The sequence below is a fragment of the Bombina bombina genome, chromosome 6, assembly GCF_027579735.1.
Source record: "Bombina bombina isolate aBomBom1 chromosome 6, aBomBom1.pri, whole genome shotgun sequence".
Taxonomy (NCBI): Eukaryota; Metazoa; Chordata; class Amphibia; order Anura; family Bombinatoridae; genus Bombina; species Bombina bombina.
Genome location: NC_069504.1, coordinates 1,098,216,256 through 1,098,241,232, shown reverse-complemented (window position 1 = coordinate 1,098,241,232; position 24,977 = coordinate 1,098,216,256). Strand labels below are relative to the sequence as shown.

Here is a 24,977-nt window from a genome sequence, read left to right as displayed (position 1 = left end):
TAAGTTACAAAAAATAAAAAAATATTTACAAACATTAGAAAAATATTACAACAATTTTAAACTAATTACACCTACTCTAAGCCCCCTAATAAAATAACAAAGCCCCCCAAAATAAAAAAATGCCCTACCCTATTCTAAATTAAAAAAGTTCAAAGCTCTTTTACCTTATCAGCCCTGAACAGGGCCCTTTGCGGGGCATGCCCCAAGAAATTCAGCTCTTTTGCCTGTTAAAAAACACATACAATACCCCCCCCAACATTACAACCCACCAACCACATACCCCTAATCTAACCCAAACCCCCCTTAAATAAACCTAACACTAAGCCCCTGAAGATCTTCCTACCTTATCTTCACCTCACCGGGTATCACCGATCGGTCCTGGCTCGAAAATCTTCATCCAACCCAAGCGGGGGCTGGCGATCCATAATCCTGCGGCTGAAGAGGTCCAGAAGAGGCTCCAAAGTCTTCATCCTATCCGGGAAGAAGAGGCGATCCAGACCTGCAACCATCTTGATCCAAGCGGCATCTTCTATCTTCATTCGATGAGGAACGGCTCCATCGTGAAGACCTCCAGCGCGGATCAATCTTCTTCCGACGACGTCCAACTGAAGAATGACGGTTCCTTTAAGGGACGTCATCCAAGATGGCGTTCCTCAAATTCCGATTGGCTGATAGGATTCTATCAGCCAATCGGAATTAAGGTAGGAAAATTCTGATTGGCTGATGGAATCAGCCAATCAGAATCAAGTTCAATCCGATTGGCTGATCCGATTAGCCAATCAGATTGAGCTCGCATTCTATTGGCTGTTCCGATCAGCCAATAGAATGCAAGCTCAATCTGATTGTCTGATCGGATCGGCCAATCGGATTGAACTTGATTCTGATTGGCTGATTCCATCAGCCAATCAGAATTTTCCTACCTTTCCTACCTATCAGCCAATCGGAATTCGAGGGACGCCATCTTGGATGACGTCCCTTAAAGGAACCGTCATTCTTCAGTTGGACGTCGTCGGAAGAAGATTGGTCCGCGCTGGAGGTCTTCACGATGGAGCCGTTCCTCATCAGATGAAGATAGAAGATGCCGCTTGGATCAAGATGGTTGCCGGTCTGGATCGCCTCTTCTTCCCGGATAGGATGAAGACTTTGGAGCCTCTTCTGGACCTCTTCAGCCGCAGGATTATGGATCGCCAGCCCCCGCTTGGGTTGGATGAAGATTTTGGAGCCAGGACGGATCAGTGTGATACCCGGCGAGGTAAAGATAAGGTAGGAAGATCTTCAGGGGCTTAGTGTTAGGTTTATTTAAGGGGGGTTTGGGTTAGATTAGGGGTATGTGGGTGGTGGGTTGTAATGTTGGGGGGGGGTATTGTATGTGTTTTTTTACAGGCAAAAGAGCTGAATTCTTTGGGGCATGCCCCACAAAGGGCCCTGTTCAGGGCTGGTAAGGTAAAAGAGCTTTGAACTTTTTTAATTTAGAATAGGGTAGGGCATTTTTTTATTTTGGGGGGCTTTGTTATTTTATTAGGGGGCTTAGAGTAGGTGTAATTAGTTTAAAATTGTTGTAATATTTTTCTAATGTTTGTAAATATTTTTTTATTTTTTGTAACTTAGTTCTTTTTTATTTTTTGTACTTTAGTTTGTTTATTTAATTGTAGTTATTTGTAGGTATTGTATTTAATTCATTTATTGATAGTGTAGTGTTAGGTTTAATTGTAGGTAATTGTAGGTATTTTATTTAATTTATTTATTGATAGTGTAGTGTTAGGTTTAATTGTAACTTAGGTTAGGATTTATTTTACAGGTAAATTTGTAATTATTTTAACTATTTTAGCTATTAAATAGTTCTTAACTATTTAATAGCTATTGTACCTGGTTAAAATAAATACAAAGTTACCTGTAAAATAAATATAAATCCTAAAATAGCTATAATATAATTATAATTTATATTGTAGCTATATTAGGATTTATTTTACAGGTAAGTATTTAGCTTTAAATAGGAATAATTTATTTAATAAGAGTTAATTTATTTCGTTAGATTTAAATTATATTTAATTTAGGGGGGTGTTAGTGTTAGGGTTAGACTTAGCTTTAGGGGTTAATACATTTATTAGAATAGCGGTGAGCTCCAGTCAGCAGATTAGGGGTTAATGTTTGAAGTTAGGTGTCGGCGATGTTAGGGAGGGCAGATTAGGGGTTAATACTATTTATTATAGGGTTATTGAGGCGGGAGTGAGGCGGATTAGGGGTTAATAACTTTATTATAATAGCGGTGCGGTCCGCTCGGCAGATTAGGGGTTAATAAGTGTAGGCAGGTGGAGGCGACGTTGTGGGGGGCAGATTAGGGGTTAATAAATATAATATAGGGGTCGGCGGTGTTAGGGGCAGCAGATTAGGGGTACATAGGGATAATGTAAGTAGCAGCGGTTTACGGAGCGGTAGATTAGGGGTTAAAAAAATATGCAGGGGTCAGCGATAGCAGGGGCGGCAGAATAGGGGTTAATAAGTGTAAGGTTAGGGGTGTTTAGACTCGGGGTACATGTTAGAGTGTTAGGTGCAGACGTAGGAAGTGTTTCCCCATAGCAAACAATGTGGCTGCGTTAGGAGCTGAACGCGGCTTTTTTGCAGGTGTTAGGTTTTTTTTCAGCTCAAACAGCCCCATTGTTTTCTATGGGGGAATCGTGCACGAGCACGTTTTTTAAGCTGGCCGCGTCCGTAAGCACCGCTGGTATCGAGAGTTGAAGTGGCGGTAAATATGCTATACGCTCCTTTTTTGGAGCCTAACGTAGCCATTCTGTGAACTCTAAATACCAGCGGTATCTAAAAGGTGCGGCCAGAAAAAAGCCAGTGTAGCTAACGCACCCCTTTGGCCGGAGAACTCTAAATCTAGGCGTATGTGAAGAATAGGAATGTAAAATATGCGTTTTGGGCATCGTGTTTCTCAATTTAAATCTTAATGCGGTTGGGTTAGCGCACATGAGGATAGGAGTAAATGAGAAAGTTGCTTAAAATTGCATGCTCTATCTGAATCACAAAAGAAAAATTTTGGGTTCAGTGTCCCTTTAAGTAGCTGAAAACATGTAAAATCATTTTTATGCAATATTGATATTTAATAAAGTGTTGAACTATGTATTTACTGTAAATATTGCCCATTCCAATGTTCTTCACATAGGGGAATATGTTCTATGTATTTATAAATAAATATTCCCATATATCTGTATATATCTATACATATATATATGTGTGAATATATATATATACAGGTAGCCCTCAGTTTACGCCGGGGTTAGGTTCCAGAAGGAATGGTTGTAAATCGAAACCGTTGTAAATTGAAACCCAGTTTATAATGTAAGTCAATGGGAAGTGAGGGAGATAGGTTCCAGGCCTCTCTCAAAATTGTCATAAGTAACACCTAATACATTATTTTTAAAGCTTTGAAATTAAGACGTTAAATGCTAAACAGCATTATAAACCTAATAAAATAATCACACAACACAAAATATATAATTAAACTAAGTTAAATGAAATTTGTTTTGCTAAACAGCTTTATAAACCTAATAAAATAATCACACAACACAGACTTCACTTGCATTTTTCTGCAAACAGTTCTTTCTATGCATTCCAATCTGGACTGATTTATATTTGTTCCTTTGAAATCTGCTCGATAGCTCAGGTCTGGTTAATCTGATTAATTTCAGCTTACTTGGCTTTGCTGCAACACAAGCAGACAGCTCCACCTACTGGCTATTTTAATAAATGCACTGCTTCTCAATGCTTTTCAATAGCAGTCACATGACTGGAAAAAAAGGTTGTTATTCTGAAACGGTGTAAATTGAACCGTTGTAAAACGAGGGCTACCTGTATATATATATATATATATATATATATATATATATATAGGTATTGCTATATATTGTACCAAAGAACCAGATATACTGTATGTAGAAATATGTATTTATGAATAAATAGAACATAATCTGCTATGTGAAGAACATTGGAATGTGAAATATTAATATTTCATATCGGGTTATAGCACTTGAGAAAACACCATAGGGATTGCCCGCGAGTGGGGTGTTAGTTTTTTCTACTTTTAGCGCTCCATTGAAGTCTATAGGGGAATACATTAATGCAATCGCAATTTTGTAAGTTCAGTTTTTGCGTGCATCAGGTTAGCGCGTGAGCAAAAACGTTTTACTTTCAACTTGTAATTTGTGCGGTATCCGACGTGCGTGAAAATCCGAAGTCTAGCGGTGTCAAAGCAGGAGCGATAATTAGCTCTCCACTCGTAATCCAGCCCTCAGTCCACAATCCTCCCCCACACAGGTGGTTTTACTTACTGAAATGCCAGCTCTTTTTTTGGGTGGTAGAGGCTTAAAAATACGGTGTAAATAAAAAATATCACCCCAGCTGCCATGCAGTGCTTTGGTGTAGGAATTCTCACTAACTCAAAACTAATCCTGATTTAGCTGGCGGAATAAGGAAAAATAGATCAGAATAACAAAACTGAGATCATCAAGTGAGGGCAGAGAAGGCACTTTGCTAGACATGCTAACAATCATTATAGCTAGATATCTTTATATTACGGAAATTAACACATTTATAATTTAAATTGATATCATTTGTTCAAGGTAGTATTTATGTTACTGCTTACTTTATTGTCAAGAGGACCTTCTAATGCAAAATGACATGTTATGACAATGAGCATGTAACTTTTGTATTACTAATCTTGCTGTTTGTTTAACCATACAAAGGAGTTAAAAACATAGGTAAGGTCCTGCTCTTTAGACCACTGCTTTGTAACCTCTCTGCCACTCCAGAGATTGTAGACTCTTATGACTAGGATGATTGACAAGCTGTGGTCTTGCGCAGTTGGTTGCATGAGAGCAGGTGGCTCTCCAATGGACAAATTTGCTGCCTTCCTGGGAATCGGAATGGCTGCATGTTAATAAACCAGGGTAGAAGATTATTCTGTAATTCCCAACCAAATCAACCAAAAGTGATATTAGAGACTCAAATCTATAACTCTATAATGAATATATATATATATATATATATATATACATATATACATACAGTATGTAGTGTGTATGTATATGTGTGTGTGGGTGTATATAATTATATATATATATATATATATATATATATATATATATATATATATATATATATATATATATATATATATATATATATATATATATATAAACTTTCCCCTTCAGTTGTTCTCCAAAACATCACATGAGCAATAAAGCTGATTAATAATAGAAGAGTGCTGGTCTGGTGATTTACCTTGGAATATATATCAACAATAGAAAAGGAAGGCGCCACCACAGCTCATAAATGTGGCAAGCAGTATGGAAACCAGAAGTATAAACCAAATTGTTACTCACACTTGGTTTCAAGGTGCTGGATATCACACACTGATATATCAAAGCATCTCAGTTAGCTTACAACAAAACCCATCCTGACTCCACAAACTTCTGAAAAGCCATGAACCGCAGGACCACCAAACAGGATAGTGTAATGTAAAAGTATGTTATTTAAAATAACATTAATAGATTTAGATTTCTACAGCTGCTTCATCAGGTGTAATCTCAGACAATGTACACTATCCTATTTATAGCTAAAAGAACCAATCACACTTCTTTCTTAATTAACCAATCAAATCGCTCTTAAAGGGACACTGAACCCAGATTTTTTATTTTGTGATTCAGATAGAGCATGCAATTTTAAGCAACTTTCTAGTTTACTCCTATTATCAATTGTTCTTTGTTCTCTTGCTATTTTTAGTTGAAAAAGAAGGCATCTAAGCTTTTTTTTTATTTTTTATTCAGTACTCTGGACAGCACTTTTTATTGGTGGATGAATGTATCCACCAATCAGCAAGGACAATCCAGGTTGTTCACCAAAAATGGGCCGGCATCTAAACTTACATTCTTGAATTTCAAATAAAGATACAAAGAGAATGAAGATAATTTGATAATAGGAGTAAATTAGAAAGTTGCTTAAAATGTCATGCTCTATCTGAATCACAAAAGAAAACATGTGGGTTCAGTGTCCCTTTAACTATTTCACCACTTGAAATTATCTAATATTTCTATTATAATTACTTCACATTATTTAATTAAAGGCTGTCAAGTCAAGGGCTTCATTTAACCATTTGCAGACTGTGTATGAAATCTCCAAATCCAATACATTTCTCTGTCTTAAATATATATACATTATATAAAATCAGATGATTGACGGCTGCACACAAATGCCTTTTGTCATTATCTCACTGGGGGCCTCATATTCAAAACCTTTCCACTCAGGCGAGATATTCTAAGATGTCTCGTCAGTACGGCGAGGCCCTTAAAAAAATAAAAGCACAAATTTTATCTTGAGAAATGTTTAAGTTCTTAATGGGAAACAGAGACTCTTACATTACAATACAAGGTCTAAAAAAATCCCAAAGATTTTGTGGGATTTCTCTCCATGCTGGCGAGGTTTTGAATATCATGCCCTGGATGTGTTCATTATTATAGCTGCGGTTATAACAGATTTTAAATGCTCTTTAATAGCAACCAATCTTATTCTGAAGTGATATATTTATTTAGGGCAAATGGTTTAGTTGATAAGTTGAAGCTCTGCTTGGTATTCAGAATGCCATCTTACTATTTAAGACATTACAATTCCATAATACATGTGTACTTTCAAAATGACATCTGACAGGCTAATTCCTCTACATACAAGTCAAGTAATAGTGGCAGTCTACCTGGGAATAAACCTTGGAGTGAGTGTAATTTTATCTTTCATGGCTTCAGGCATTCCAGGAAAATAATTGCAGTATTTGTTCTTCCAAAGTTTATTTTTTTTAAGATACTTAGGACAGTCCTATAGCGTAAAAAATATAACTTAGGAGTGTATCTTGCTAAATTGTGTGTCATTGTTTCCTTTTACGCCCCTTGGATGGCAAAACAAAATGCAGACTAATATGTTGCAGCATTTTCTGGCTAATCAAACTAAAATAAAATGCAATGATCATTGATAATGAATTGCAGATTGATAGAAATGTGTTGATACATAAATTTAGTGAACCACAGACACTACCGGAGAATATCAGATCCATATATTTTACATGTACATACCTAGTTTGCCAGTTTCATTAGGTTCTACTAATGGTTTGACGCAGCCAATCTGTAGAAATTCACACATTGTTGAATAATACAAGAAGCTTCTGATGACAAACACAAGTGGGTGTCCAGTAACGAAAAGTGGGAATTTTGGTTTTCCCTGGAAAAAGAATTTTCAGTGAATTACAAATATTCCAGTCTACAATACCAGAAATGTCCAGGATCCACCAAAAAGACGAAAAGGACAAGTTGAGCTTGTATGAATGTTATGTTGACCCAGAAGACTATACAGGACTACCCTGAATAGAAACTGTTTCTCACAAAGAAAATTTCAAAGTGCACTAAGATGAAAACAAAACGGTACTGTATGAAATCCAGCTGCTGTCTTCACATCAAGCTATCTGCTATCAGGGCAAAGCCTTATTACTGGAGGGCATACAGAAGAAGACGGCTACGCAATGTGGACAATACAGAAGTATTACACCAAAAATATTACTGATAATGTTAAACATAGCTAAACTGTGGTTCTTAAGGGTTCTTGAACAGGATCAGTAGTACAGTAGTACAGTAGTACAGTAGTATTTCGGTAGCAATATTTTTAGCCTGTATAAATGATATTCCACTTTTTTGTTGATTTTTTTTTGTATTAGAGAGAAATGGAAGTGTCATCTGGAACTTTGCAACAAAAACGGATAAATGTCAGTTTCTGAAACTCTAAAAATGTTAAGCACTGGGAACTTTATTTGTATTCTAGAAGATAATATGTAACCAATATTATGCTCCTATATACTTGAGATCATCAGTGTCATAATCTCTATATAAGGCTAATGCATAGACAATAATTTAGAATATAAAGGCCCTGAAAAGCTATATATATAAATATATATATATAAACTTCTCAGAGTGCATTGAGTCTCAGCATCAAACATATATACGATGCACTGTAATTCACACATCTTCACTATCCTTTTTGCCTCCGCCTGTGGTGTTCAAGGGGGTGAAGTCCCCCCCTGTAAAACTCATTCCCCAAGGATCACTTGGGAGTGGATACCAGAGGACCGACGGGGCACCTTCCTTGAACTCCCCAGACAGAGGCAAAAAATAGTGTAGATAAGGGAATTACATTAGATCAGGCTTTACCCACAGCCGCTTGGGTAATGTCAGGTTTACCTGGGTAATCCTAGGATTACCGGATTTCTGACTTAACTCGTAACATATATATATAAATATATATATAGTTTTTGTTCTTTTTTTAACGGAAAAATTACTTTCAAAATGTGGTTACATGTCCCTTTTAAGAAAATTCAAAAAGTGACAATGTGATAGATCAATTTATTCATGCTTATTTTTAAATTGTTAACATCATCTGAGACTATACTATCCTGTGTACTAATTCCCCTAAATTCACAGAAGGTTTATAAATAATATTTTATATATCAAATGTGATCTTTTAAATGATTAAATAATGATGATTAAAATGTTTATGAAATATTCACTTTGTTTTATAGCTTGGGACGCCACAACTACTCACATTGATTTGCTCAGTTATAGGAGTATAATACAATAATTATAATCATTTTAAATCATTTTGATGGGGAATGTTATTATCATCTCAGTAACTGTGAATAACATTACTCAGGAAAATAAAGAGTGTGAAGAATCCCTGGTGGGTTACTATCATTTTCTGTGTTCAATGATATCACAGTGCTCTGACTGATAATTCTAAATTGTTTATTATAGAGCTATAGATTCTTTTGGGGTCTTGGTTCATTGATAGAATGTTCGTTACTCACATGTGCATCTCTTAGTTGTGTTTTGGTAATCAATTATAACTGTTTTTCTTTGTTAAATAAACAGGACTGAAGTAGATATTAGCTGGAATTGGAATGCTGTGTTATCTGTAATACAGCACTAATACATACATTACATATAGTATATCATATTTCAGGTCACTTATAACAAATTGTGACTGGTGGATACAAATAATTAGATAAAAGTATTTAATATTATTCCTACAATACTCTGAAAATTAGCTGAAAGTTTAGAGTTAGAATAGAAATATAGCTATTGTTATTAAAATAAAAGGGTACTTAGAAAAAAATACTAAAAGAGCAGCTAATTACTCTTTTAGTTTAATGGGAACACCTAGGTATACTTTTTTATATGACCTAACCATGAGCTTTCCAGAGTTATACAGCAACACTAACACTGCAGAAACCACAGGATCAAGGGGCAAGGAAAAGCTTCAGTTTTCAAGCAGCTACATGTACAGGCGTCAGGTAGCAGCTAAGCTCTGAATGCAACGTCGTCAATATACCTACACCTAGGTAACAACTTTGCTGTCTTTGCAGCAGTTTCCAGCTCCAGTTGCAAGAAATCCGCTTCACCCGTATTGCACCAGGATCCCCTTTCCAGAACCATATGACAGGACACAACTCAGGGAATCTTCAGCTTCATTGCCCTCGTCAACCAATCCTGATTCAGAGAAGCCATCTTCACTTGTTTTCCATCAGCTGCCAGTATCAAGAAGCACAGGACTATATAGCTCACACTACAGCACCTCTCCTCTACAGGCTTCCAGCCGAAGTTTTTTATTCAATTCGGAAACTCCAAAAAACATCAGTTTTACCACAACTTCTCCCAGTACCAGAGACCCACACCCTCTAAGTGCCACATCTCTCTGTTCCAGACAAAAAGGTAACAGCTTCTTACTTGCTGCAGCCACCTCCAGATATTTGCAGCGACAGACTAACTACAGTTTCAGTGAAACCGCTCCTATGTCGCTATATGAGGCAACACGAATATTGTCTTCAAGGGCATTATCAACGCCCAGTCACACAGACAGCACCAATTTCACTGAAACCATTTTTAGTCCAAATAAAACTGAGTAATAACATTTTTTTTATGTTTATCCTAATTTATAAAATTTACATGTGAAAAACAGATGCACTGTTTAATGTCACTGTTTGTTTTCTTTGAATCATGTAAGGCTATGATAGTGCTATGGGGCATGTTAAAGGGACATAAAACCCAAAAATTTTCTTTCATGATTCAGATAGAGAATACAATTTTAAACAACTTTCCAATTTAGTTCTGTTATTTAATTTGCTTTCTTCTCTTGTTATCATTTGCTGAAAGGTTTATCTAGGCAAGCTCAGGAGCAGAAGAAAACCTACGTTCTAGCTGTTGATTGGTGGCTGCATATATATATTGATTGTGATTGGCTCACCCATGTGTTCAGTTAGAAACCAGTAGTGCATTGCTGCTCCTTCAACAAATGATACAAAGAGAATGAAACAGATTAGATAATAGAAGTAAATTAGAAGTTGTTTAAAATTGTATTCTCTATCTGAATCATGAAAGAAAATTTTTGGATTTCATGTCCCTTTAAGTACAATTAGGAGCTTTGCGTTTTGAAAGAGTATGGCATAGCACTGTATAGAGAGAATTTATTTAATAACTAATATATAAAAGACAGTACAGAAATGGTTACATATATGATGGTCATTGCCAAAATATTTAATACTTGAAGTCAAATGTTATTAAAAAAAACATATGAGATAATTTTGTTGCAATCATCAAAAGTAGTTTATTTTTATTTATTTTTATTTACAAAAAATGCACAAGCAAGTTTTTTCATTTTATTTCAGGCAATTTCAATAAGAAACTGTCATTAATATTTGTAGGTCAGTTAAAACTTGAATGTTTTTTCAATTAATAAATTTTTTTGTCTTGCTTGTAGGATTATGATTTTTTTTTTCTTTTACTTAAAACATTATAAGAATAAAAAATTCACTCTTTTCCCGTTAAAGATTTGCTCATTATTACTCAATTCTTCTGCATCAATAAAAACATTAGCAAACATTTCTTATGGAGTTTAATCATAATTAGTAGAAATTACGTAATAAGCGTATTTTGCACAAAACTCATTAAAGCTGACAATCTTATTTTCTAAGTTATATTATATTACAAGTTAATTGTTAAAATACATCTACTTGAGCTCAGATATCTGAAGTGCCATATCTGATATTTGAAACCTTTGGTTGCCAAACATAGATAAGCCCTCTGTGGCAGCAAATGAGTTAAAAGAACATTTTCCTCCTGACTGCTGATTGGGGGCTAGATTACGAGTGGAGTGTTATTTATCGCTCCCCCTTGTGCATTAACCAGAAGTAAGCCCGATGCACACAAAAAGCCAAACTTCGAATATTGTGACCATGTTAACGTATTCCCCCATAAACTTTAATGAAAAGTAAAAAGTGGAAAAAAATTAACACCGTTAGTGCGCAAATCTTATCACATTTTTCCAAGTGCGCTAACCTGACATGAAATATTAATATTTCACATTCCAATGTTCTCCACATAGCAGTTCTATTTATTAATAATCTATAAAAAATACTTAGAACATATTTTCAGTAAATACATTATTAAATATGAATATTGCATAAATATGATTTTTCATGTTTTCAGCTACTTGACTGCAAAGAGCCTCAATGCACATAAATACATATCTATACATATATGGACATTATTTTTATATATATACAAATAGATGGAAAATCAGTTTTCTTTTCTTTTCTTTGCTTTGTGGGGTGCACAAACGTAAGGGGATCCTGCACACCCCAAATGTAAGGCAAAAAGAGGAGGACGTCAGCACCCACTTATTAATCAAAAAATATATCCTTTAATGGGCAAGTGCTAGAACATGACCAACTTTGTTTTCCGTTTTTTTTTTTGTTTTGTTTTTACTTATCTACACTGTAGTTTCTGTTATATATCCTTTATTTCATAGTAACTTTGAAGACAAAACAGCAACGTTTCGGATCCATCTGATCCTTAGTCATGACTAAGGATCAGATGGATCCGAAACGTTGCTGTTTTGTCTTCAAAGTTACTATGAAATAAAGAATATATTTTTTGATTAATAAGTGGGTGCTGATGTCCTCCTCTTTTTGCCATATATATATATATATGTATATATATATATATATATATATATATGTATATATATATATATATATATATATATATATACTGTATGTGTATGTATATATATATATATATATACTGTATGTGTATGTGTATGTATATATATATATACTGTATGTGTATGTGTATGTATATATATATATACTGTATGTGTATGTGTATGTATATATATATATATACTGTATGTGTATGTATATATATATATACTGTATGTGTATGTATATATATATATATATATATACTGTATGTGTATGTATATATATATATATACTGTATGTGTATGTATATATATATATACTGTATGTGTATGTGTATGTATATACTGTATGTGTATGTATATATATATATATACTGTATGTGTATGTATATATATATATATACTGTATGTGTATGTATATATATATATATACTGTATGTGTATGTATATATATATATATATACTGTATGTGTATGTGTATGTATATACTGTATGTGTATGTATATATATATATATACTGTATGTGTATGTATATATATATATATACTGTATGTGTATGTATATATATATATATACTGTATGTGTATGTATATATATATATATACTGTATGTGTATGTATATATATATATATACTGTATGTGTATGTATATATATATATATACTGTATGTGTATGTATATATATATATATATACTGTATGTGTATGTGTATGTATATACTGTATGTGTATGTATATATATATATATACTGTATGTGTATGTATATATATATATATACTGTATGTGTATGTATATATATATATATACTGTATGTGTATGTATATATATATATATATACTGTATGTGTATGTGTATGTATATACTGTATGTGTATGTATATATATATATATACTGTATGTGTATGTATATATATATATATATACTGTATGTGTATGTATATATATATATACTGTATGTGTATGTATATATATATATATATATATATATATATATATAAAAATAAATAATGTCCATATATGTATAGATGTGTATTGATGTGTTTATATGTGCATATATTTCTGTAAATACAAAACATACACATATAAATACATCTGTACACTCATATATACACACATATTTAGACATATTTAGACATGTATGTATGTATCTCTATGATAAAAGCCTTTGCCGTCTTCTTTTTTTTTTACAATTTTTTTATCAGACAGTGTTATTATGAATGTAACTGAACTATTAAATGTATTTTTGATGGTGTTTTTTTCCACTTTTTTGTCTCGCATAACAGCTCTGAAGTCTTGCTATCCCAACGCGTATTAAATTCAATTATTCAACTCATAACTACTACTACATAACTGCTACTTCCGACGCGCATAAAGAGCCGCAATATGCCCCTTTTTGTTTGGGCCACTTGTAATCTAGCAGTTATAGTAGTTACTGGTGAGAATTTGTTCCATGATAAAATGTTTGATTGAATTATTTATTATTGCATTGGACTCTCCTTTTAAACAGTGCACAAGTAAATTACCAGGAGAATCAGTTATAGTAATCACATTTTTTACGGGACACAAATTATTCCACTTACCTCCAATGTCAGAACGATTGCTTAGCATTTCCACCCAGTTGAAAGTAGTGTATAAAATCTAAGTGTACTAATAAGCAGGATTTAATGTCATTTGTTGTCCAATTGAGAAACCAGTTTCAGTAGATTATCTATTTTTTCATGCTTAAATGGCTAGGAGAGTAACTTGCATGATTCGGATAGAGCATGTTATTTTAAGACACTTTTAAATTTACTTCTATTTTTAAATGTGCTTTGTTATCCCTGAAAAAGAATACACGCATATCCCACACCAGTGGGAGCTTGCTGCTGATTGGTGCCTGCACACATTTGAGTCTTGTGATTGGCTAACTGTATGTGTTCATCTAGCTGCCAGTAGAGCAATAATGTTCCTTCAGCAAAAGATAACAAGAAAATGAAGCAAATTTGATAGAACTGAATTTGAAAAGTTGTTTAAAATTGTATGTTCTATCCAAAGCATGAAAGAAAATGTTGGTGTTTCCTGTCCTTTAAAAAAATGCTCATTCAAAATGTGTAAAAATGTGTGAGCTTCCCAGTGTCTTTTAGAAGGAATGAAGAAATAAGATCTAATGTGAATATGTATATTTGTTAGAAGGGCGTAATCATTTATAATTAGAATGCTAGTTGATATAGAAAGTTTAATATATTGATGCAGTTCTTGTTATTACCAACCAGCTTTCAGTTATTAATTCTAAACCTATTTTTTTTGTCTTCATTAGGACTGACTGAAAAATAAATATTTTTTTCATTTACTTAATCTTGTATGTTTATTTTTATTTTTTTAACTGTGATTAAAATGATTCAGTAATATCTGATATTGTCATTTCAAATAAGCTGTTAAGTGAAGAAATTTAAATTAACAACCCTAAATAAATAATATTTTAATTGGGGAGTCTACTTAAAGGGACAGTCTACTCCAGAATCTGTATTGTTTAAAAAGAAAGATAATCCCTTTTATTACCCATTCCCCAGTTTTGCATAACCAACATTGTTATATTAATATACTTTTTACCTCTGTGATTACCTTGTATCTAAGCCCCTGCAGACTGCCCTCTTATTTCAGTTCTTTTGACACATTTGCATTTTTGCCAATCAGTGCTGACTCCTAGGTATCTCCACAGGCGTGGGCACAATGTTATCTTTATGACACACATGAACTAATTCCCTCTAGCTGTGAAAACGATCAAATGCATTCAGATAAGAGGCGGCATTCAAGGGCTTAGAAATTAGCATATGAGCCTACCTAGGTTTAGCTTTCAACTAAGAATACAAAGCAAATTTGATGATAAAAGTAAATTGGAACGTTTTTTAAAATTGCATGCTCTATCTGAATCATGAAAATTTCATTTTGACTAGACTGTCCCTTTAAATTTTTGTTGGTTTTGGAAATAATTTTCAATTTATGATGATTAAGAATATGACCCTTGTTTTCTAAATTATTCTCTTTTCAAGACATGAATTGGGACCTATATTATTTGTATATTTTGAAACATCACTAAATATATTGACCCTAAATTTAAATTAAAACATAGAATAGAATAGACTACAAATACTACATGAAGATAAAATAAATAACTGGTTACTATAACCTCTACTCTAATATTGTATAAGATTTTGAGATACATTAATGAGTTTTAGAGAATACAAAAGTCTTTATTATTATTTATTACTATTTTGTATAAGTTTAACAATTTATCTCTGTTTTATTTATTTGTCCTGCATCTTAAAGCTGAAACTGCAGTATTTGGAGAAGATGTTTATACTGCTATAAAAAGCAGAAATCACATCTGTCAGCAGATGTTTATTTGGTGCTAGCATCTCTTTCATTTTCTTTGAGATATAAGAATAGAAAATGGAGTATAGTTTGTTTTATTTGTTTTACTATAAGGCAATGTGTGTACATTTATGTGTGGATAACACTATATTGCTATTGTAAAGAGACATTAAGTCATGCGTGACATATATATCAGCAAATAAGCATTGGACTACAAAAGTTACAAAACATGATTGGTTTAAAAATGTTTAAAACTGTCATTTTAAACAAATTCTTCTGGTGATTGGCATTTAAAGAGCAGTCCTGTGATGCAATCCTTGAAAAAAAGTCTTTAATATTTTTATCATAACTTTTATACTGGGACCAGTTAGTACTTCATCTTAATGAGCTCCTGCGCTGATCTAAACAGTCTTGTTTCAGGGTCACTAAATATCAGTATGTGCTGCAGCCTCCTTAGATGAGAACAAGCACATTTTTCAGATGAATTTTATACCATAAGAAATATTGGTAATAGATATTGCAGCATTTATTAATCTTAGCATATCTATGTTATAGGGAATTTAATTTTGAATGTAATGTCCCTTTAACTCCTTGGCTAACAGAAAGGATTTTGACTTATTGTATAGAGATGTTTCCTTCCTGTTTGGCAAATAAAAGCTTGTAAAGATATTTTTATGCTAAATTGTATTACAATTCCAGGTATAGTTCCTCTTTATCTAATCAAGATGTAATTAAAGCCACCTTAAAAAAATATTTGTCTTCTATTATTCTACACAGTTATTCCTAAATGTGCCTTTATATAGTGTTTCGATTATAGCAAGATATGTGTTTTATATGAGGAAACTAATAGTGTAAAGTGATTCAATAGAACAGAATATAACGTCAGATCTTCTTTTTATTAAATACTTGATACAATTGTATTGTTAAAACCCATATTGTAAATCAAATTAAGTATTCATTCCATTATTATTTTTGTAAAAAAAATTAGAGACGAAACGTTTTGTCAAATGGAAATGTTCTTGTGTTTTAATATTCACTGTCTCCTGCTTCATTGTGTCAGGATACAAAATAAATGTAGAACAAAGTGACTTTTGCTGAGCAATTTATTTCTGTATTTGTAATATAGTAAAGTGAAAATGACTCCCCCCAACCAATTAAATACAGCAGTTCTCACAAGCAGGTTATGTTCCTTTTCTTTATCATAATGTAAATTTACTATTGGAATCTGCCATTTCCAGCCCTTTATTGGGAATTTATTTCACACTTAGGTTCTATGTTTCTTTGAAAGTACTCCCCAGTTGTGCAGCTAATACTCCTCAGCCACTTTGGCCCTTTTTTCTTTGTGTAAGAAGCAGCTGATGATACAGGAAACCGGTGGAGAATGGAGATTGATGGTTACATGTGACGGCTGAGGTTCATTGGCTCACTGGCCATCCTATTTGGAGCTGCATAGCTTTTTTTTCTCCTGAGCAGTTTTTTACCTGTGTATTTAACCATTTTGCGGGGTTAAATACATAGTAAGCTCAGGGTAGAATGCAGAAATATTTTTTGCAATAGAATGTCTTTTTAAATGGACAGAAAGTTAATCCTAAACTTTCTGGATTTTGATATAAAAAACAAAATGTCCAATTTAATTCAATTATCAAATTCTGCCATTCTCTAAGTGTTCTTGGTTGAAGAACAAGCCTAGGTAGGCTTAGAAGCATACATATATCTTGAGCACTGTATTGCATTAGTGTTTACCACAATGTATAACATTACGACCAACATTACAGTGCTGCCATATAGTATTCACATCACATGCATGCTTCTATGCCAACCTAGGTATGCTTTTTACCAAAGGATAACAAAAGAATGAAGTAAAGGGAATAGCTTTTTTTAAAAAAAATTACATGTCCCTTTAAGTCATCCAATATATCAGTCCCTCCCGTTAAAAAGCAAATTATTTTAGATCTTTCATAACTAATATTGACATATCTGTTTGTGAAACCCATAATACAAATTTGAAAGCTCCTCGGGGGCTGTCACTGGCTGTGTCAAATCAATGCAAAAATTGACAAGAACTTTGAAGCAGCAGCTGTGAAAAGTAAATAAGGTTTAGGAACAATATCTGGTAACTTACTGCAGGAATTTCATTTCAGCTGCCTGTATCCTGGATCTGTTCTCCAGAACATAAATGAGGACAGGAAGGACAAAGTTGAAGAATCATAGTGGTCAGTTCAATGACACACTGCAAAGACTATGGACTTAACTAGATTTGTTTTTAATTATTATATTCACTTCTCCATGGACTTGTTTAAGATCCATGGTGCACATAATCCTCTAAATTATTTATCTGATATTTCTGTCTTTATTTGGGAAAAATAAAGAGTGTAAATGTTGATTGTCAACTGATACATTTTAGAAATACTTCCTCTACCAATTTCCTCTAAGGTTTATTTTACTTGTAAAGTCAGTCCACTTGAGACTTGAAGGACCTTGGCAAAGTATGTGAACGCTGATATGTCAAGACAACATGTCAGCACACCTGGACACTTTCTAAGTACATTTTTTGTTCCATAGTATTTTTACCCTAGTGTCTGATGGAGCTCTATAGAAAGGATAAGTATCCATATCTCCATACATTTATTGTCTAAGGTGACTAGTCTGGTAGCACGTTAAGAATCTGTCTCCATAATTGCTCATGTTGGAATTTAGAAGGCTTCCTACAAAATACTGACTTTATTCTACCACTGTATATATATATTTGCTCAGTGTAGTTATTGAAGAAATAAAGGTATTGCAAGTATAATATACAAATCTGTGTTATCAATAAAGGTGGATTATACATTTGAAATATAATTATTTATTTAATTATCTTGATTAAAGGGACACTGAACCCAATTTTTTTCTTTTGTGATTCAGTTAGAGCATGACATTTTAAGTAACTTCCTAATGTACTCCTATTATAAAATTTTCTTCATTCTCTTGGTATCTTTATTTGAAAAAAAAATGTAAGTTTAGATGCCGGCCCATTTTTGGTGAACAACCTGGGTTGTTCTTGCTGATTGGTGGATAAATTCATCCACCAATAAAAAAGTGCTGTCCAGAGTTCTGAATCAATAAAAAAGCTTAGATGCCTTCTTTTTTAAATAAAGATAGCAAGAGAACGAAGAAAAATTGATAATAGGAGTAAATTAGAAAGTTGCTTAAAATTGCATGCTCTATCTGAATCACAAAAGAAAAAAGTTGGGTTCAGTGTCCCTTTAAGGTTAACTGATGTTGTTACACTTTTATTAAATAAATAATTTGCCTAAAATTAGTCAACATAATAAATGTATCTAGTGAGTTACATATTTGCATATGCTCTTGTTAAGAAATACAGTTATATCATGGATGAGTCAAACATTATATGTAAGTTCCATACATGTTCAATAACACATTAGCACAGTGGCATTGTACATCTATTTATATTTTAAACTCATTGTTGTCCATATTTAGTAACCCAAGGGCATCAGATAGGCAAGATTTTAAGATCTGTCTGGTTAAAGGGATATTTAACAGTCACAGTATATATTGTTAGTAAAAGTTAAAGGAACATGAAAGTGAAAAAAAAATCTTTCATGATTCAGATAGACCATGCTATTTTAAACAAGTTTCTAATTTACTCCTATTATCAGATTGTCTTTGTTCTCTTAGTATCTTTTGTTGGAAAAACTTCAGGAGTGTGCACATGGCAGCAGTTTTGCAAGAATGTTTTCCATTTGCAATAGCACTAGATGGGAGCACTATTTCTTGCTGTGTAGTGCTTCAACAAAGATTACTATGGGAACAAAGCAAATTTGATATTAGAAATAATTTGTAAAATGTTTTTTTTAAATTGTATGCTCTGTCTGAATCACAAAATATATGTTTTCGGTTTCATATCCCTTTAAGAGTACTTAACAAAACTGCCAAAATGCCATTGTTCCTTTTACTTGATTAGTACAAAAGCCCTCTTATATCTTTCCCTAATTGAAGATGCTTTTCAAGGGGCATATTCCTGGTAAGAAAACCATGCACATTTGGATAGTTTTTAAATACTTCTAAACATTTGTATTTATGCTGATTTTTTTTTTTTTTGCAATATAGTGCTTAATTTGTTATGCCTATATAATAATTACCTTAATGTCCCTTTAAAGGACTGAACTTAGAAGACTCACCTATGAAATCAGAGCCTGTATAAAATGTATCCTTTGGTAACTTTAGTGATAGAGAGAGAATACGCCAAGATTGATACAATTGGATCTTTTCCTTATAACTATAAAACGGCAGAGGCTTTCATGCAAATTAGTAAATGGAACTTTGCTTTATAAATACAGTTTTTAGGAACAAATACTATGATGCATGTAAAGGAGCACTACTTAGTTTTATAAAAACAGATGAGTTATATCTGATGGGAAGTGCCTGTTTGTACACAATTCATCCAGTAGGGCAGATTGATCATGGGCTGATATGAAGAACTGCTATTGGTGGATACTGACTCACCCTACAAATATAAGACAAAATATGTTTCATGTAAAAGCATTCATGTTTCAAAAATATACATTTTAAAATGTATCATAGAGTTTGATTTCAATGTCCATTCAACACAGTGAGCTATGCAATTTCTTTTTTATTATGCAGATACTTGATCCATAAGTCGTTTCATTCTCTGGAATTCTGTAGCAGTTTTGTTTCAAATGTTTTTTGATATAATCTGATGGCTCTGTTACATATCTGTATATTTATTTATTTATATGCAGAGCAGCAACACCTGTGTGTTACATAAAAATGTACATTGCTTTAATACAAAGGGAAATATATATGCAATTATAGTATTTTGTGTAACCTCACTGGTCCATCTGGGAAATATAAGCTCAATGTCACAAGATAATCTTGAAAATTGGCATTTGACTGTTCAATCTGCAGTTTCTTTTTGCTAGGACTTGAAACAAATAAATACTATAAATTAATTAAATGCAGATGATGTAATGGATTTATTGTTCGGTAAAATGAAGTTAGCTAAGTACTAAGTATACAAAATATCTTGTTTTTATAACAGATATATAACAATTACGCTCACTTATTTTTGCTTCCGTTTTATGTGGATTTTTTGGGTTTATGATCTCAATGAAGAGACAGGAAATTCAGAATTAAACTTTCATAAATTAAGATAGAGCATGCAACATTCCAATGTGTGTCAATAATTAAATTGGCTTTATTCTTTTGGTATATCTTTTTTGCAGAGCTTACCAAGATCAGGGGCATGCATGTCTTAAAGGGACAGTCTACTCCAGAATTTGTATTGTTTAAAAAGATAGATAATCCATTTATTACCCATTCCCCAGATTTGCATAACCAACACGGTTATATTAAAATACTTTTTACTTTTGTAGTTACCTTGTATCTAAGCCTCTGCAAACTTATTTCAGTTATTTTGACAGACTTACATTTTAGCCAATCAGTGCCCTCTCATAAGTAACTCCACAGGCGTGAGCACAATGTTATCTAATATGGCACACATGAACTAACACCCTCTAGCTGTGAAAAAGTGTCAAATGCATTCAGATAAAAGGCGGCCTTCAAGGGCTTAGAAATGTAATTATAAAAGTAAATTGGAAAGTTGTTTAAAATTACATGCCCTATCTGGATCATGAAAGTTTAATTTTGACAAGATTGTCCCTTTAAGCACTATATAGCCGCAGTGTGGGAACAATTTTTGTAAAAATGTTATACTTTCATTGCTGCAACACTGCTGCCGTATAATGCTACTGGCCCTACCTAAGTATAGTATTGATCATACCAAAAGAATTCAATTCCATTAGTGAAGCAATTTGGAAAGCTGTTTTTCTTTAAATTGCTTGTTCTATCTGAATCATGAAAATTAAATTTTGAGTTTTATGTCCCTTTGAGAAAATATGCAATGACTACATCACACCAACATTTGTAAGTGCCTTAGCTGGACACATATTAGGGTCAATACCTAGAAGGGCTGGCTGCTACATGCATTTTATTGTAATAATACTATTATAGATGATCTACTGCATTATTGGTCAAAGGAACGTTGTATTCAATCAAATTCTGTCATCAATATGAAACTGCATTATTGAAACATTTTGCCTAAAGAGAAATGAAAACAATGTTAAAATAAATGACAATAACATGCCAGCATCAGTCGTGCATACAATAGCAGAATACAACCAAATAGGACAAAAAGAACATTGTGTAGCTGGTCTCACAAGCAGTCTGTGTTATGAGATTGAGATAAATTGTCTGAGAACAAAGTTATCGATTTAACTCTTTGCCAATAGCTGCTACATTAACTGTTGATCAATGTTTTCTATAAAATAGAAACTCCGTGATGTCTGTGAGTTCACCATTAGTGTGTGTCTGTGGTTTGTAATGGTATTTATGTTTGTCAGTAAACTGAAAACCCAGCATTAAAGAGCAAAGGAAGAAAACCTGAATAAAGACACCATAAGCATTTGTCTCCTGTGATGCAATTAACTGGGTTCAGATATCCGTTAAAATCAACTTGAAAATGTCAATAAATATGTTTTTGCGCATGAATCGGAAATTTCTCCAAGTCCCCTTTCCTTCTGGAGAATCTGCTTTACTTGAATCTCTAAATCTTCTCTAATTGTCTTGCTGCTAAATTGACTGTCTTCTATGGGATATTAATATCCTATGCAATAAATCTTGTTCCTAAAAAAGATATATGTGTATATTGAGTATATGTATATACCCAATATACACACAATCCTATAGCTCATATAGGTTCCTTATTAAAGGGACACTGAACCCAATTTTTTTCTTTTGTGATTATAGAACATAAAATTTTAAGCAGCTTTATAATTTACTCCTATTATCAACTTTTCTTCATTCTCCTGGTATCTTTATTTAAAATGCAAGAATGTAAGTTTAGATGCCGGCCCATTTTTGGTGAACAACCTGGGTTGTTCTTGCTGTCCAGAGTCTGAACCAAAAAAAAAGCTTAGATGCCTTCTTTTTCAAATAAAGATAGCTATAGGAGTAAATTAGAAAGTTGCTTAAAATTTCATGCTCTATCTGAATCACGAAATAAAAAAATTGAGTTCAGTGTCCCTTTAATGTACTAGTTTAACTATTGTTTTGTAAAAAAAAGAGGTTCAGTTTTGTTTTTGATAATTGTCATTCAATGCTGTCTAAAGGGATCACTTACATTACACCTTCACTGCAGATAACGATTCTGCTTTTAACATTCCGCCAGTGGCAGCGAACTATTGCCTCACAAAGTCTTGTAGTAAAACTCCTCTTGGCGAGTGATTTCATCCCTTTAGAATATTTCACCTGCAGTCTCCTTTGCAATGCGGATACCTTTGTAACATAGCGTTATTGTGACAATGTGTACAACAGCGGACCTTAAAAACCAATGGATAAAATACAGGCCCAGATTGGCCATAGGGCATACAGGGAAAATGCCGGGCCTAGCAGCTATATAGAAGCCACACCCTCTCTTAATATGGATAGCAATAGGAAGCTGTTACAATCTGCCTATTTTGTAAAGCAGAACGTTAAAGGGACATGAAACCCAAAATCTTCCTTTCATGATTCAGATAGCGAATACAATTTTAATCAACTTTCCAATTTACTTCTGTAATCTAATTTGCTTCATTCTCTTGGTATCATTTGTTGAAAAGTATATCTAGATAGGCTCATGAACTTGGAGCTAGCTGCTGATTGGTGACTGAAATTGTATACCCATTTTCATTGACTTACCAACGTGTTCAGCTAGATCCAAGGAGTGCATTGCTGCTGCGTCAATAAAAAATACCAAGCGAATAAAGCAAAATTGATAAAATAAGTAAATTGGAAAGTTTTTTAAAAATGTATATTCTATCTGAATCATGAAAGAAAAAAAATAGGTTTCACGTCGCTTTAATTTTCTGTCTGGGTGTTAAGCAGAAGTGCTGTAGGACAAAATATCTGGTCTATTGTGGCTACCTAGCTTAAAGAGGTCAAACTAATGCCCAAACAGAACTATGTGTTAAACTCCCACAAGGGGATTAAACACATAGTTACAGTCAGCCCCAGGCCAGCAATGCAATCATATTTTGAACTAAGCACAGCCTGTGATTGGCAGCTATGTATTATACAACCCCTGATTGGCTCAGCAGTCAAGTTCAGCACCAGACAAGTAGTGCCAACTCGCAGCTGAGTTTTATTATGTGTTTATCCTCTTTCCAGGAACAGTAGAAGTGATGCTGGAGAATCCGTTAGTGAGTTTAGCTCAGTATTTACTTAACAATTTCATCTGAAAAAACTCAGGATGACAAAGGAAGTGCAAACTGATTTACCATGAAATATTTTATCTGCAAACCTAATTGCATTTGATTTGTTAGGCAGAATTTGTCACTTTAAATTATTAAGATATTTTGCTATAATTGGTTTTAGTCTGTTACTGTGATCTCTATTGATCTTTACTGCTAAATCCTTTCTTTAAAGAGGCATTGAACACGATGAGATTGTAATATAAAATGTTTAATTATGTATAGTAAAAAAACTATGCTTTGATTATTAATTTTGCTCCCTTTTCCTGTAATTTAAATGCACATTCTAGATTTAAAGGGACATGAAACACATTTTTTTTCTTTCATGATCCCTTGTTGAAAAGCATACCTAGGTAGGCAAAGGAGCAGCAATGCATTACTGGGAGCTAGCTGCTGATTGGTGGCTGCAGATATATGCCATTTATTATTGGCTCAGCTGATGTGTTTAGCTAGCTCCCAGTAGAGCTTTGCTGTTCCTTCAACAAAGGATACAAAAAGAATGAAGCTTATTTAATAATAGAAGTAAATTGGAAAGTTGTTTAAAACGGTATGCTCTATCTGAATAACGAATGAAAAGTTTTGCATTTCATGCCTCTTTAACTTTGCTGTTTTCCACAAGTTGTACACTAGTGACTCATTTATAACTGCCCTTAATTGGCCACAGCAGATAAGGAAACCTAGGTTACAATATGGCGGCTCTCATTGCTTATATAGACACTGAAACTTTCTACTTATATTTCAATATTTAAATAATACATCTGCACTTTATTCTCAGGCAAATATTTGTTTTGAATACATCATCTATCTACTGTTATTTCATGTTTAATGTGCCTTTAATAATACCAAGACATTATTTTGTTTTTATGACCATGGATTTTTTAATTTCTTTCATGTAATTGGCAAGAGTCCATGAGCTAGTGACGTATGGGATATACAATCCTACCAGGAGGGGCAAAGTTTCCCAAACCTCAAATGCCTATAAATACACCCCTCACCACACCCACAATTCAGTTTTTACAAACTTTGCCTCCTATGGAGGTGGTGAAGTAAGTTTGTGCTAAGATTTCTACATTGATATGCGCTTCTCAGCATTTTGAAGCCCGATTCCTCTCAGAGTACAGTGAATGTCAGAGGGATGTGAAGGGAGTATCACCTATTGAATGCAATGGTTTTCCTCACGGGAGATCTATTTCATAGGTTCTCTGTTATCGGTCGTAGAGATTCATCTCCTACCTCCCTTATTCAGA

General features: G+C 33.4%; 1 protein-coding gene across 1 annotated transcript in view; it reads left to right on the top strand.

The window, feature by feature from the left end:
- BICD1 (BICD cargo adaptor 1) overlaps window positions 1–24,977 on the top strand; it is a 672,372-nt gene that overhangs the window by 634,903 nt on the left and 12,492 nt on the right. Inside the window, 1 exon segment of the mRNA XM_053719022.1 lies at window positions 9,458–9,803. Within this exon segment, the coding sequence (XP_053574997.1) occupies window positions 9,458–9,803 (346 nt within the window).